General features: G+C 35.7%; 1 protein-coding gene across 1 annotated transcript in view; it reads right to left on the bottom strand.

Annotated features, from left to right (window-relative positions):
* IL1RAPL1 (interleukin 1 receptor accessory protein like 1) overlaps nt 1–16,372 on the bottom strand; it is a 1,448,054-nt gene that overhangs the window by 1,209,011 nt on the left and 222,671 nt on the right. Inside the window, exon 2 of the mRNA XM_027533998.1 lies at nt 10,575–10,680. Coding sequence (XP_027389799.1) covers nt 10,575–10,656 — 82 coding nt within the window. The 5' untranslated portion in view covers nt 10,657–10,680. The remainder of the gene's footprint in view (nt 1–10,574; nt 10,681–16,372) is intronic.

Genomic DNA, 16,372 nt, shown 5'->3' with positions numbered 1-16,372 from the left:
AAACAAAGTGACCAAGCCTAGCAAAAACAAAACATTTCACATTCTTTTACTATAACTTCCTATAATTTTGTTTTGTAAATAAGGAATCCAAAAATCAAATTCTACAGTTATCTAAAATGTTTAACCTCTTTCATAGCCAGGCACACCTGATGTTACTCCATGTTATTTAGCACACAGTAGGAACTCAATAAACGTTTGTTAACAACTGTATGAAGAACCTATTTCTCTGTCCTTTGGGAAGATGAAGGCGCTTCAGCATTAAGTCAGAAATGCATAAAACCCCAAAAGAAACTAATAAGCAAACATAGCTGTGCACATTATATATAAATACTCTTAACTGAAAACAGATTCTCTTCAAAGTTTTAGTATGTTAGTACTTGTGTATGTGTTTGGAAATAGATTTATAAAAGCCAAAGTTCTTTGGAAATTTTTAAAAATACAAAACATTGCCAACCAAGAAAGTCCTTGCAAAATGAACCCCATTCTTCTGGGATATGCATGTAAGAGCCATTGCTTTTTCACGTTAACTTTGCCCCATGACTAGTGCTTTAGTTTAGCTTGATCATTCTTGGACCCTCTACCTCCTATTCCAGGTCCAGTCCCCTAGACCAGCAGGAAAATCTAAGTGGCTTATTGTACATTCATCCTTCCATCTTCTTCACTTTCATACTTCTACCAGCAGCTATTATTTAGGGAATACATGAAAAAAATCTTTACTGACTTTTCTTCTTTTTGATACTTGAATCATTATAACAACAAAACTTTAAGACAGCAACATATTTTCTTAATAATTTAAAAAATACTTTATAATATGAATGTATTTGTCTACATAATTTGAACAGTGCTAATGCACAGCTACAAACTGACATGATGATTGCATCATTAAAGATAAAATTTTTGGTCTCCTTAAAAAATCTCAGTGAAAATTTCTATGTAAAAAATCTCCCCAAAAGAAAAGAAATCTATACATATTTCAGAATGTAAGGCAATAAATTGGAGACAATAAATGTTTGGAAAATATTATGGTCAAGTAAAATAATTTCTGAACAATAATTCATTAGAAGTTTTCTTCCCATGTTTATTTTCTTTTTTTTTCCTGTGATTTATTACTGAATTTTCACCAACTCTGAAAAGCCACCAGATGGCATTGGAGAGTCCAATTACTTTATAGGACACCTTTATAGGAAAAACTGGGAAGAATCTTCAAGCTGAAGTTGTCCTTTTTTTCCTAATATAAAAATATATTGAGGAAAAACATATTAATTTATTAGAATATTAAACCTTTTCTTATCACTGATAAAGTTTTAACGTTTACAACATATTTTTCTCATATCCGGTATACAAAGTAACTGGAACATGCTTTTAGAAATAAAAGTAAAATGCCAATGATAGAACTTAACTGAAATCAAGGTAGCAACACAAATTGGAAAATGTTTTAAGGACAGTTAGTAAAATATAACTGATTACTGAATAGTGTTTAGGATACCTGCAAGAGCCTACACATACTTTTTAAAGAAATCTTTACACACAACCCTCAGAGATTTTAAGTCTTACCAAAGTTATTCACTATCATTGCCTAAGGCAACATTTTCCATGCAAGGCAGCACTCTAGATGTCTTAAGAGACTACAACTCTACAAAAGGAAATTTGCTGTAAATAAGCAAAAATAAGCTAAAACATAGCTTAGTATTTTGAACTGCCAAACCTAATTTCACTTAGACACATCACCACCTGCAAGGAAAAGTACCTTATTTTTTACTTGAGCTTTCTAACTATACAGAATGTGCTTTTTAATAAGATAAACAAAAATCATAATTTTTCCCTAACTGAATGTCTGTTTTAAACTGATAATACCCTCTGCTCTGCGGCCTTAGGGAAACTGTGTAGGATCAAGTTAAATGTAGCCTCCTCCCATGGGCCTCAAACACTGATTACAAACTCTGCCCATCTACATTTGTCTGATCAATGTGCAAAAATGTAAAATATGTTACAGAAAAAAAGGTACCATTTTATGTACTGAGTATTCCTTCAAGCTGTTCAATAAGTGCTTGTGAAAGGAACAAAAAAAAACAAACTTCTATTTCCACTGATGATGTTGCAGTTCAGAACTTTTACTTCATGAAAAAGGAAACTGAGGTCCTGAAAGGTTCAAGGACTTGTCCTCCGTCAATCAAGGCTAACTAGCAATTGGATTGAAATCCAAGTTTAAGTTGCAGCTCTATAGGCTTCATAATATTTACCAGACCAACCTAAACCACTTCTATAGAAATAACTCAAAGTATGTGTTTTCTTAGTGATCACTGCTGTAGACAAAGCTGGAATGTCAAGATTAGTTGTCTGTAGAAATGTTCTATAATAGTCAACATGAGGATTAACCATGGAAAATTTTAATACACTTGTAAGCTATTTTCCCACCTGTCTGTATGAAATAAGGGAAAGAAAATTGAAGCAGTATTACCCTACATTCAGGAAATTAGTCTATGCAAACATATTTGATATCTAGGTCAAAATCTTTTTGATTGGAGAAAATTTGATCCTTTCTATAGTACAATAATTCTTATTATCATAAAGATCTTGGTCTTATTATCATGACCAAGAGCTTTATACTTGTTATACCTAAATAAAAAAAATAATAAGAGTAATAATTTCTAAGGGTTAAACAAACTTAAAAATAAACAGCCCTTATACTATTTTGTATAATATTCACATATTTTTTTAATCTGACACCTTTCAGATCACAAGATCATCCTGCATTATCCAAAAAAGAACTTAAATCTAATAACAAGTTTCCTTACAAAAGAAAGACAGAAGGAGACTAGAGACATAGGAGAGGCAGCCATGTAAAATGGAGGCAGAGACTGGAATGAAGCAGATTAAAAAGGAGGAGCCACCAGAAGGTGGAAGAGGCATGGAAGGATTTGTTAAGACCTTGATTTTGGACTTCTGGCTTCCAGAGCTGGGAAAATAGATTTCTGTTGTTTTAAGTCCCCCAGTTTATGGTAACTTGTTACAGCTGCTATGGGAAACTAATACAACTCCAGATCAATCAACCCATCAGCTTATTGGTTCCAGTGACTGTCACAGCTCATATGCTCCAGAGTGAACTCACTTCATCTCCTATCCCTGAAAAAACAGTCCTTGCCCCTCGCTCTGTAATTAATGACACCGTCAACATAACCTCTCCTCAAGTGATTTCACAATTCAACTCAAACACTAACTTGATCCTATTTATTCTTCTTCAGAAACATGTTTTCAGTTCCTATGACTGTTTTGCAGGCCCTCAGTATAGTGGAATATCGTTTTTATTAAGGCCCTAACTGTTCACTCTGGAGTCCCACTACAGCCTTTCCTACAGGGACTATTGTCTGTCCCCAAACAGATCTGACCATGTCACTCTCATGTGTGGCTCTTTATAGCTTGATTCTCTGTGTTTCCTCCACTCTAACAGCAGCTTTACTGATGGACTGTATAGCACTATTACATGTACATCAAGGAGTTTCATCTTTGTGATGTATAGAAGACACCACAATAAGTAGGATCAGCAAATCAGAGACCCAACCTCAAATATCAGATTTTCTACTAAAGGGATCTGCAAAGTAATTAAATAGCTCAGCCAAAACTTTTTCTTTCTAGACAATAAATCCAAAATCCCTTACAGAACACATGAAACACTTCACACGCTATGCCCCATCTACTTTCTGGGCTTCATCTTTGTCACAAGGACCTATCAAGAGTTCCCTTTACTTAAGTGGTCCTTTCAAGTTTCTGTTCTTTAGAAACCTTTAATATGATTGATGGCCCTGAAATCCTCCTATTGTAGAATTATTTTCTCCACCTCTTTTTTCAAATGTTCCACATCTAGTCATCAAGCTCAATGGGTTCTAACTTTAATGTTACTTTCTCTTCTGTCTTCCCTGTTCTCCCTGCTGTTATGTTGACTCAGAAAAGCATTTTTGTGCCAAACATTTTTGGTCAAAAAGAAAGCAGACTTTTAGGATTCCTCAAGGAAAAGGGGTTATTTCTGAAAGTGTATTTGTGGGATGCATGTGAATCTTAAGTTATCAAGATCCAAAGCTTCACTAGAGTCTGTTTCTTCTTTCTCCTTCCCAGCCTTCCTTTCTCCTGTTTTCTTTTTCCTTTTCCTCCCTTTCTCCCCAACTCCTCTTAATCACAGACCACAGATCACATTGTCCCTTCAGCAAAAAGTTTCAACTTCCTTTTTTTTTATCTCCCCTAATCCCATCTAAATCCTAAAAGACGATTCTCTCTCTAATCTCCAGTCCAAGTCCAATAAATGTGTTTGATTGACTCAGAGAATTATCAATTGTGGTAGAGAGAATAATGCACTCACCTTCCCAAAGATGTCCATATCCTAATCCCTGGAACATGTAACTATGTTATATCATATGGTAAATGGGGCTTTGCAGATTTGATTAAACTAAGCATCTTGAGATGAAGAGTTTATCTAGGCCAGTCCAATGTAATCACAAGGGCCCTTCTAAGGGAAAGAAGGAGGCAAGAGAGTCAGAGTCAGAGAAGGAGATGTCATGACTGAAGTAGAGGTTGTAGTGATAGGGGACCACAAGCCAAGAAATGCAAGAAGTCATTAGAAGCTGGAAACAACACTGAAACAGATTTTCCCCTAGAATCTGCACAAAGAACTCAGCCTTACCAATCTATTTCAGACATCTGATCTCCAGAACTGTAAGATGATAGACTTGTGTGGCCATAAGCCACTAAATTTTTAGTATTTTGTTAAAGCAGCAACTGGATACTAACACAACAGTGTCCCTAATTTCCAGGTCACCTCTTGGGATCACCCTCAAGCCTACAGTAGACTTAATCAGGGGTTGATCCTCTGGTCCAGCAGTAGTTACCCCTGTGCTGTCTCTAGAATTAAAATCAGTTTCATAACATAATTTAAAATGCCTAGCATTGACAGACTCCTTACTGTTGCTCCCTAAATAGAAGAATATACCTTTTATTATCCCCATGATACACTGTCATTACTGCTATATTTATTAACTTGCAATGTTCCCCTCCCAACTGAAATCCTACTCAACTTGCAAGATTCATCCCTATGAATGAATAAGGGATGAATGACTTGTTTCTTCCCCATGTAAATTCACCACAAACCAGGCATAAGTCTCCACAATTAACATTAATCTACCCCAACACTATGTGAAACTGTATTGATAATTAAAACTGAACAAATAAGTTTATGGTGAAATTCTTAGGTATATCACATGATTATTAAATACAGACACTGGATACATTTTATTTATGTGGCATGTGTAGGGTCCATTTGTCTGTTAGATTTATTCCAATTAAAGACATTTCAAATGCATATCAAAATTATTCTAGATCTAACTTCAAATTTTATTTTTAAAAACAAGATAAATAGAAGAGCAGGATTTTTTCCCATTAAAAAGTAAAGTGCACTTTTTTTCCACTCAAAAAGGCAAGAAACAAAGCCTCAGAAGTTTGGTTTTACAAAGTATACCAAAGGAAAAATGAGAAATATTTCATCCTTTTTGACATGTTTGGCAAACTGGGAATAAACACTTGGTAACATAATAAAAGGCAGATGCTGGGGGGCTAGGTTGTCTCTTAATCATGTGAAATTAAGCTCACTGACATCCAGGAATGCCCAAGAGAGCTGATGCACATAAATCACATTGGTATGAGATGGAAACACCCCACTAGACTTTCTCACTCTTCCTCAGTTAAATCTCACTTTCTTTACACAGTAGCATAATTTCTTTAACCTGAAGAAATGATGATCCAAAAATAACAAACACAAAGGTTAGAACCTAAACTGTGTCACTGGTTATTTAACTACCCTTATCTTTTATAAACTATTTGGGATTTGAGTTACGAGTCTCAGAAATGCTCAAGAGATTTGTTTTCCTCTTGCTGCCAGAAAGAACTGAATCTAAATCATTTTACATAAACAAGTGTCCACTGTCAATTTCTAGAATGAAGAGATCAACCCCCTGTGATAACAGCTGGCAGCTTTAGGTAGCTTTAACGTATCTTAAATATATTCTAGAATAAGATGTAATCATTGGTTTATATATTATAGTCACTTCCATTTCTCCATCTGCTCTAATAATTGTGAATACCTTTTTTTTGTGTACTAAAGTCACTGGCTTATATTTTATTAATCAGTAATCATGAACTACATCCTTTTTCATGGTGGTCTATATTGAAAAATACTATTAAAATCAAAACATCTGCATGATGGCAATATTTTTTAAAGCAGCAGTAAGTATAGTAAAATTTCAGTATGATAATATTTAAAGAATCAGTTTCCTGTCCTTCTAACAGATTTTGAACTACATATCAATCATGAAAAGACTCATGATTTGCAAAGGTTTATTGTTTCATATAAACCCTCTATCTTAGATATTGCTTATTCTGAGTTTTATCTTTTTGCTTCGGTGGTCTCATGTTATACATTGTACTACTTTCTATTTAAAAAGGAACATTTTTTAAATTAAATGTCTTTATTTTACCTTTATTTGTCTAATACTGATATAACCTAGCCTCAAAATTAAAGCCACTCATTCATTCATTCATATAATCATTACTTCATTAAGACATTTCCTAGAACCTTGACTCTGAAACATTCATCATATTTGGCACTGTAGAAGTTATAAGCATATGTAAATCATGGTTCTTGCAACTTGTCAGCTTATAATCTAGGGATAGATACGAGAGCAGGGAGAAACAGACAAAAAGTCTAGACCTCTTTCTCTTTTCTAAGCTCTACATCAAGGTTCCTCTAGCTTCATTTCTCTCCAGTGTCCCAACTCAGGCCAAATCACAATTCACACTTTAGTTCCCCAAACTTGATATACTAATACTTTGTATGCATACATTATTTCTCTGCCCCTTAATTGTATTCCAAACTCTTAGTTACACAAAATAAAAATAAATATTTAAGAACAGCCATTATTAACAGAGGCCATACTATCTTCTTGGAATGACCTTATAAAGACAAAGAATTTCACAGACATCGACCTCTCAAGCAAAATAGTAATATTTTTATAGTTAAAAAGAAGTTCTACCAAGACACAATGAAACATTCAAAATAGATTTGCAAATACACTAATAAAGAAAATGGAGGGAGGAAGGAGAGAGGAGAGAGAGAAACAAATAAACCAATGAGAATATTAAGTTAACCTTTCTCAACTGGTTCAAATACAAAGACCCTCCAAGCAAGCATCTGATTCCCATGTGGTTTCTGTACACAATTCCACAAATGACAGCTACTCAAATGTTTACTTACTGAATTGCTAACAACGCTTCACACACTTGAAAAGATTGGGTAATACTGATAGTTTTTGCCTCTTTCTTCAAGTGCTGCTTATAAAAACTAAACACAAGGCAAAAAAGTGTTCCAAGAGAAAAATCTAATGTGTAAAAAAGGCTATTTGCTTTCATAGATGTCAAAGGCCTTGATTCTAAATATATGCAAAACTTTAGAACATTATCTGAGTGACCAGACCCAAACCTTGACTGTATCATACATGTACATGAAGCGATATTTAAAACAAAACAAAACATTACAAAGTAAAAATTTTAGTGTTTCAATCAAGAATGTTAGGATAATATAACTGCCTTTTTATATTTAATTTGTTCCTTAAATTATTAGCAATGGGGGTGTAAGCAAATGTGATAAAAATAATACATTTCCAGCTTGGGTATGAAGAGCTCCTATTGCTTTCAAATTAGTTCTGTTAATGAGAAGCAAATACATACTTCTAAATTTTTATGGAATGACTATATGCGTTTACCTAAAGTAAACACCATACACAATTAACATCCCATAAAAACTCAACATCATTGTGGGTATCATAATCATACTTAATATATTCTTGGTTATTAAAATATCTAGTTTTGCTTTTCTAATGGTCACAATGAACTAAAAATAATATTCTAGCAAAAGACACATGAAAAGCACTGGCTTTGGAGTCATGATTATGGAACTTTCAAAGGTTTACAAAACTGAAAATAGAAAAGAGAATTAAATGATAAGAAAAAAGAACAAGGATAAGGAGCCTTTCTTGGTTGGCTAATATGTGAGATCAAACATCAAAAACTGATTTTTATTTCCTGGCCTTGGTACTTCTGGCTTTACAGGTTGGGCTGGGTATAAAGATAGAGCCATTCATCTTTGAAGGAGAAGATGCCAAGTGCACTCCTCTTCTACTTGATCTATGGAGATCAGTAAGCTACATATCTGCTTCCTTCATAAAGGTGCCATGGAAACAGGCATCAGTTGAAATGTGTGCAAGCTATGAAAGTCTATGGGTAAAGCAATATTATCTAAATTATACTTAATATACAAAAATCAAACAAACTTCCAAACAGTGAGCTCTTAACACAGATACTGGGGGAGCCATCTTCATTCATATTATACAGAAAAGTAAAGACATCAAACATGCCACTAAATCTCAGTACCTGTCCTGTCATTTTCACATTATTATACAGAAAACACATGCAGTTTCAGAGGTATTAAAAAGCTATGTGATAATGATATTTGTAAACAGAAGAGAACAAAGTCTGAGAACGTTTGCCAGACTTAGGACAGCATTTTATTATCACCCTCTTAAAGTAATTAGATCATTAACATAAAAATTGAACTTAAGACAGGTCACTGAATTTTCTCAGGTCTCTGGAGCAGCAAGAGATATGAATTTTCCAACTGCCCCACATTTCTAGCTCTGCTCCCTTGTTTCTCAAACATACACAGTTAAGCTCCAATTTAATAAAACTTTTCCCAAAATTAGAATATAGAATGGACCTGTCACCACTATTTGATGATGGGGAAAAAAAAGCCACACTTGCATTTTGACAAAGAAAACAGAGATATGACATACACAAAACATTTTATATAATAAAATATGATAACCAGAAAAATGAAGTTTTTAAGACTCAAACACTATTTCCATTTTAGAGAGTTTTGTTTTGTTACAGTACTTACACAGATGAGTGTTTTTCTAGTGGCCAATACCTCAAAGATCTGTGTTAAGTGTTTTTAATATAAATTGCTATTCTACAAAATACCACTGTTATAGAAATTTTCAGCTTTCATCACAGTTTACTACCCCCTTCTACCAACTCTAACTTCCACGGGTACGCTCAACCTTCCTTGCACTTGGCAGACAAAGAAATCAACATATCTGCTATTTGCCAGTAATCCATTCAAATTTCAAAAGCTACTGTATCATAATCCTGCCCTAGGGCTTTCTCTCATTCAAAAATATCCACCAAGAGGAACAGACAAAATAATGTGTAAACAAAGAAACACTATTTTTTTTATACGGCCTACAACAGCTAGGGACGGGAAGCCTGGTGGGCTGTCGTCTACGGGTCGCACAGAGTCGGACATGACTGAAGCGACTTAGCAGCAGCAGCAGCACAACAGCTATACAACAAGCAAAATTTCTAGAGCTAATGGGCTCAGCCAAATTCCTTTAACTCTCAAGCCTGTGGTGTCATCTGCCTGCACATGCAGGAGGTACTCCCCAGACTTCCTCCCAAGGTAGGGCTCATAATAGCAGACTGCTTCCTACTGCCCTGGGATGTGGCCCTTTTCACTGTCGAATCAAATGTGAGTTTGAAGCCTCTTAACCTAAGGTACCGAGAATGGTTGCCATCTCATTCCTTTCATTCCTTCTCCTTTCTGAATTCCAAAGATACGCTTGTTTGTACAGTCCTTGATATCACAACACTGTAGCCTCTTACACACTCTCTCTTCTTTTTCCCACTGTCTCTCTAGAACTAACAGATAACACATTCTAGTGCTAGCAACTAAATACAATACATTCCATCCTTCATTGTACCGAAAAGTTAGAGCTTCAAAAATTCTGTTGCCCCATGTAAAACGTGAGTGTGGCAAGATTATCATCAGTGATGTAATATAACTTCACACAGGTAATAGCTATTATTCAATTGTCTCATACATTTTTCTAACTCCAAGAATTACAGTCAACTGAAAACCAAGATGTATGTTAACATCAAAGTTTTCCTTAAGTCTCAAGATTTTTCTATTTAGCAGCAGCTTTCATATTACCATTCTACTTTATCTCTTTATTTCCTACTTACATGTTAGGATGCTTCCCCATGACATTTTCTTTAATAACTTTGGGTTTTTTAAAAAAAGAAAAACTGCAAAATAAATCAAAGAATCTGCCCTAACCATAGCTGACATCGAAATGGTGACAGCAAAAGTTAACATGAAAAAAATTCACAATGATTCCATGCAAAAATCTAAATGACACTCTTTACAAAGAAAATTGAAAACCATACTATAAAATGAAATCAACCACAAACTCAATTCATTTCAATTCATAGTAGTTACCAAAATAAACCATGTCTTTTTCAACCTACTCCCACTTTTCTAATTCCCTGTAAGTTATGCTCTACTCATTTAAAGATAAATCTACAGTGTTTCCACAATATGGATCCTGGATAATTTTCAACCTCTTCACAAATGGTACATGTATAAATGTAGCACCATCACTTTAAGCCATAATGAAAGAAAAGGAAGGAACACTACATACCAGAACCTCTTTTGGTCACTACCTTCAAACTCTGAGTAAAAGTAGCATATAAGAGAATCAAGTGAGGAATCGGAGCTTTCATCTTCCAGCTCTTAAAGGCTGTTCTCTAAAGCAAAGATAAAGAAGAAAAACACACATTTTAAAAATATATAGCAATATTATATGATTTGTGTTAGGCTTTAATCATGCACAATCAGAGTAACGAATTTCACAAATGGAAAGAATGTGAGCAGGATATGTATTCTATTTTCCTGTATGTTGTGGGGTTCCTAAGTTAAATCAAAACCAGTAATACCAAAATTATGTTTCCATAGGCCCATTACAATATTTTAAAATCTTAAACTCAACTAAGGTTTAGAATTTCTCTATATTTAGAGAATTCAATTGTATTTAAATAAGTGGAAACAATCCCTTCGAAAATACTATTTCATTAACAATTTATTTTCAAATAAATTACCAAACATTGACATTTTAAATGTTTCATGCTGCAATAGAACATGGTTTTATTCAGTATCATTCTTTCCATTTGAGAAGAAATCAAAAATTCTATGCCTCTAAAGATTTCATTATAATTTTACAATTCTCTTAAAAAAAAACTTCATAAGATACTTCAAGAGAACTCTAAGACTTCATCTCTATTCAAAAAAAGTATACTGTATATGAAAACTACCAGAAAATACATCATTTCTTCCTATCACAAGGCTCTCAGAGGGATACCAGAAGGAACACTAGCTTAGTGTTGGGGAATTTCAAGAGGGGGGAATACTTCATGTGAAATTAACTGAAATGAACATTGTCTTCTTCAGAAAATCATCTCCCTTTTATTTTTGTATGAGACTGAGATAGTAGAGCTGCAAGACTGAATTTCAAAAAGGAGCAAGTTAGAACACAGTTCAAATACATTGTCAATCCATGACAGCCTAAGTTTCTTTGCAAGACAGTTGAGAACTGATCATCAGCTTTCAATCACTGTGACTTTATTAAGTTGAGAAAGCTGAAATGGTGATTTGACAGTCACTTTTCTTTTTTTTTTTTTTTTGCTCTCCTAAAACCTCAGAAACCTCTGAGCATTTTTAAATGATTAATTCATTCACATTAATAAAATTCTGTTAAGATACACTTTAATTCACAAAACAAAATCAAAACCCATTCACTTGCCATAAAATGTCACCATTATCATTTTAGGCAGAAAGTCAGGGAATTTTTCAAATAAGCACTGAGAATAAGCTGTTTTAACTCCAGCTCCTATAAATGATGATAGCCCATTTCAGTTTTCTAACCAAGGACCTGGAATTCATATAAAGACATAAATGAAACGTAGTCCAAAAAGCCAAATCATAAGACACATCTGAGGAACTGCCACATTAAAGTCCAAACCTGACTCAGGCATGCATTCCTAAAATCAGAATCCCATTTCCTAGCCACTGCACTAACAGGAGCAGCAGGAAATCTTCAAGTTGATATCTTCAGCCTTCAGGTTAGCAGTGAGAATCAGTTCCTCTCTCAGTGTGAGTTTAATCAGCACTGCCCAAGAAACTCCAGGAGCCAAATAGACACCATAAGACCTTCTACCTTAACTACATTATTCCTTCACTCTTGTTCAAAATACTATTTCTTCACTCATTTCATTTCTAAAAGGCAAACTGGCTAGTTTATGATTCTATTTCTTAAATTGGTTTGGAAAGCGTCAATTTGGTAACATCAAGATCCTTAATTGAATCTTTCAAAACAGTTGTGAATTAGGGAAAACAAAAAAGAATTATGGAGCATTTCACACATTCAACATCTTGGTCAATCTACAATCATCATTACAAACTTCTTTAAGGCAATTTCTTGTATTTCTATTGAAAGACAGATTAAATGTGTCTAGTCATAGACATTAAAGCTTTGCTGTACTCATTGCAGAATTAAAATTTCAACCCAGAAATCCCAATGTAAATTATATATAAACATTCACTGAGGTTCTCATGTATTTTCTTATTGTCACATAGTAGCTCATACTATCAGTGACCTAATTTCAAGAAGCTTCAGTTTCTAGATGAACAGACCTGAGATTGTTTGCCTGTTTTCCTGTTAAGACTACCATTCAACTAGGCAAAACTGTAGACACAGAAGGCAGGACAGTGGTTGCTAGAGGCTGGGTTTAAAAGGGGAAATTTTGGAAAGGTCTGCTAATGGGTATGGGGGTTCTTTAGGAGAGATGATGAAAATGTTCTGAAATAGACACTGGTGATGGTTATACACTGGGATGAATATTTTCTAAAAACTACTGATTATACACTTTAAAATGCTGAAGCTTATGCTATGTGAATTTTATCATAATAAAACTTATTCTGAAAACAAAACAAAAAGAATACCGTTCACTACTGGGCTACTCATAAATCACTACTAAATCTTATGCAAAATGAGCATATCACAGTGATTATAATCCATCAGTCTGTCTGGGTTCTTAATCCAGTTTTGCTACCTATCAGTTTTGTAATTTGGGGCAAATAACTTCTTCAAGAAAGGTCCATCTAGCTAAAGCTATGGTTGTTCCAGTAGTCATGTATGAATGTGAGAGTTGGACTATAAAGAAAGCTGAGCACTGAAGAATTGATGATTTTCAACTGTGGTGTTGGAGAAGACTCTTAAGTGTCCCTTGGACAACGAGGAGATCCAACCAGTCCATCCTAAAGGAAATAAGTCCTGAATATTCATTGGAAGGACGGATGCTGAAGCTGAAGCTCCAATACTTTGGCCACCTGATGCAAAGAACTGACTCATTTGAAAAGACCCTGATAATGGGAAAGATTGAAGGTGGGAGGAGAAGGGGACGACAGAGAATAAGATGATTGGATGGTAGCACTGACTCAATGGACATGAGTTTGAGTAAACTCCGGGAGTTGGTAATAGACAGGGAGGCCTGGCGTGCTGCGGTCCACGGGGTCACAAAGAGTTGGACATGACTGAGCAACTGAACTGAACTGAACTTCTTCAAATAGTTTTTTCATTTACAAAACAGGATTATTATAGTACAGATAACATAGTACCTGGAACAGCACTGGCATATAGAATAATCTGAATAAATGAAAGCTATTCTTGTTACTGTTTTTATTGCAGCTAACTGTTGTCACGATTATTATCATTACTATTATATTATTACCACTATTGCAGACTTAACTCACATCCTTCTCACCTGTGAAACTATCTACATTTATCAGCTTTCTTTACATGCTACCCCACACTATTAGCTTATATCTTTAACTATATGTCTTTTATTCTACCAAAGTGCCTCCAGGGTGAGACTATGTTTTATTCATCTTTTTAATCCAATGATAAATAAATGTTAACTAAAATAAAATGAATAAATAAGAAAGACTGAATGTGGTTGCTATTATATGCAATTGAATTTCAGCATTCAAACTCATCACTTCATAAACACTTATTAAACATATACTAGTTCCAAGATTCTATGCAATGGTGCAGTGGGAACACAAAGACAATGCAACGCACTCTAGTGAAAGCTCACAGGCCAATAAAGGAGACAAATACTTACCTACTTAATTAGACTGGCCCTACCGCCATATGTTGAATATAATGTGCTAAGGGAGTAGAGGGAGGAAATCTATTAATTCTGCTCCAGGTTGGACGTGGTGAAGTCATAGGGAAAAGCCAAGCTAGGTCATAAAGGAGAGATTTTCTAAGGGAAAGGGAATTCTGGGTCTAGGACAAAGGATGAGTGCAATTGTCAGTCTGGCAGGCAGAAGAGCCTATCCGTAAACATGCTCACAGGCTTCCCTGATGGCTCAGACAGTAAAGAATCGGCCTGCAATGCAGGAGACCGGGGTTCAATCGCTGGGTAGGAAAGATCCCCTGGAGAAAGAAATGGCAACCTCTTCCAGTATTCTTGCCTGGAGAATTCCATGGACAGAGGAGCCTGGAGGGCTACAGTCCACAGGGTTGCAAAGAGCAGGACACAACTGAGCGACTAAGCATGCACACACACAAATATGCTCACATCTGAATTCCTGGATACTGTCAACATGTTACTTGGCACAGTGCACAGACACTGCAGCTATGATTAACTGAAAGATTTTGAGATGGAAGACTATCATCTGGGTAAGCCCAATGTAATCACAGCATCTTTATAAAAGGGCAGTAGAAGAATTAGATTCAGAGAGAGGAAACATGAGGATGAAAGCAAAGGTCAGAGACTGGAGTGATGCACTTTGAAGATGGAGGAACAGCACATGTACCCAGGAATTTTTGTGGCCTCTAGAAGGTAGAAAAGGTCAGGAAACAGATTCTCTCCTGGATCCTCCAAGAGATATTCAGGCATGCCATCACCTTGATTTTAGTCAAGTGGGTCCAATGCATTTTGGACTCTGACCACCAGAACTGCAACATTAAAATCTGGGGTTGTTTAAAGTTGCTAATTATGTAGTAACTGGTTACACCAGCAAGTAGGAAACTATTACAAGTGAGGATGTGAGATGGCAAGTTTTAGGAGTAAAGTGTAAACAGACTACAAGCTGAGGGCTATAAGGGAGAGGTTAAAAATGTTAATGTAGGGTTCTTAATAGCAAACTATGCTAGATAAAAACTTGGGACTTTTCCACCACGTCCCCTACAGTGTTTTCCACTCATATTCTAACCTCATCATCCAGTAACATTTCATGCAGCTTTACTTTATCTTTTTTTAAATCATGAAAACAATATATAACAAATCATGAAAACAAATCTTTTTCTCATCTCAAAATCATACTCATAAATATGGGTCATATATACACACATACCTCAGAATATACAAGATGATGCACCCAATATTCTGACCTGCCTCCTTTCACACAGTCCTAAGATTCTTTGCGGGGCTTCCCCAGTGGCTCAGTGGTAAAGAACCCGCATGCCAATGTCAAAGACCAAGAGTTGCAGGTTTGATCTCTGGCTCAGGAAGATCCCCTGGAGAAGGAAATGGCAACCAATACTGGAGAAATGGAATTTTCCAGTATTCTTGGCTGGAGAATCTCATGAACAGAGGAGCCTGGTAGGCTATAGTCCATGGGTTGCAAAAGAGTAGGATATGACTTAGCAACTAAACAAAAAAACATTCTTTGCAGTATATACAATGAAGAGTCATTGGATGCTTATAGGTAAATAATCTGAACGGTTTTAGAAACCATAAAGTGAAGGCAGAGGAAACTGTTAAACAGGCAGTGTTTCAGAAAGATAAATAAGATTAATATTAATGCAGTAGGGGTGAATAGTGGGAGAAAAGAATAGATTTGAGAATAAATAGAGCTTCAATTCAGTTCAGTTCAGTCGCTCAGTTGTGTCCGACTCTTTGCGACCCCATGAATCACAGCACGCCAGGCCTCCCTGTCCATCACCAACTCCTGGAGCTTATTCAAACTCATGTCCATCGAGTCAGTCATGCCATCCGGCCATCTCATCCTCCGTCTTCCCCTTCTTCTCCTGCCCCCAATCCCTCCCAGCATCAGAGTCTTTTCCAATGAGTCAACTCTTCGCATCAGGTGGCCAAACTATTGGAGTTTCAGCTTCAGCATCAGTCCTTCCAATGAACACCCAGGACTTATCTCCTTTAGAATGGACTGGTTGGATCTCCTTGCAGTCAAGGGACTCTCAAGAGTCTTCTCCAACACCACAGTTCAAAAGCATCAATTCTTCGGCACTCAGCTTTCTTCAGAGTCCAACTCTCACATCCATACATGACCACTGGAAAAACCATAGCCGTGACTAGACGGACCTTTGTTGGCAAAGTGATGTCTCTGCTTTTCAATATGCTATCTAGGTTGGTC

The sequence above is a fragment of the Bos indicus x Bos taurus genome, chromosome X (assembly GCF_003369695.1).
Source record: "Bos indicus x Bos taurus breed Angus x Brahman F1 hybrid chromosome X, Bos_hybrid_MaternalHap_v2.0, whole genome shotgun sequence".
Classification (NCBI taxonomy): domain Eukaryota; kingdom Metazoa; phylum Chordata; class Mammalia; order Artiodactyla; family Bovidae; genus Bos; species Bos indicus x Bos taurus.
The sequence above is the reverse complement of the archived record's forward strand: the minus strand, read 5'-3'. Positions and strand labels throughout refer to the sequence as shown.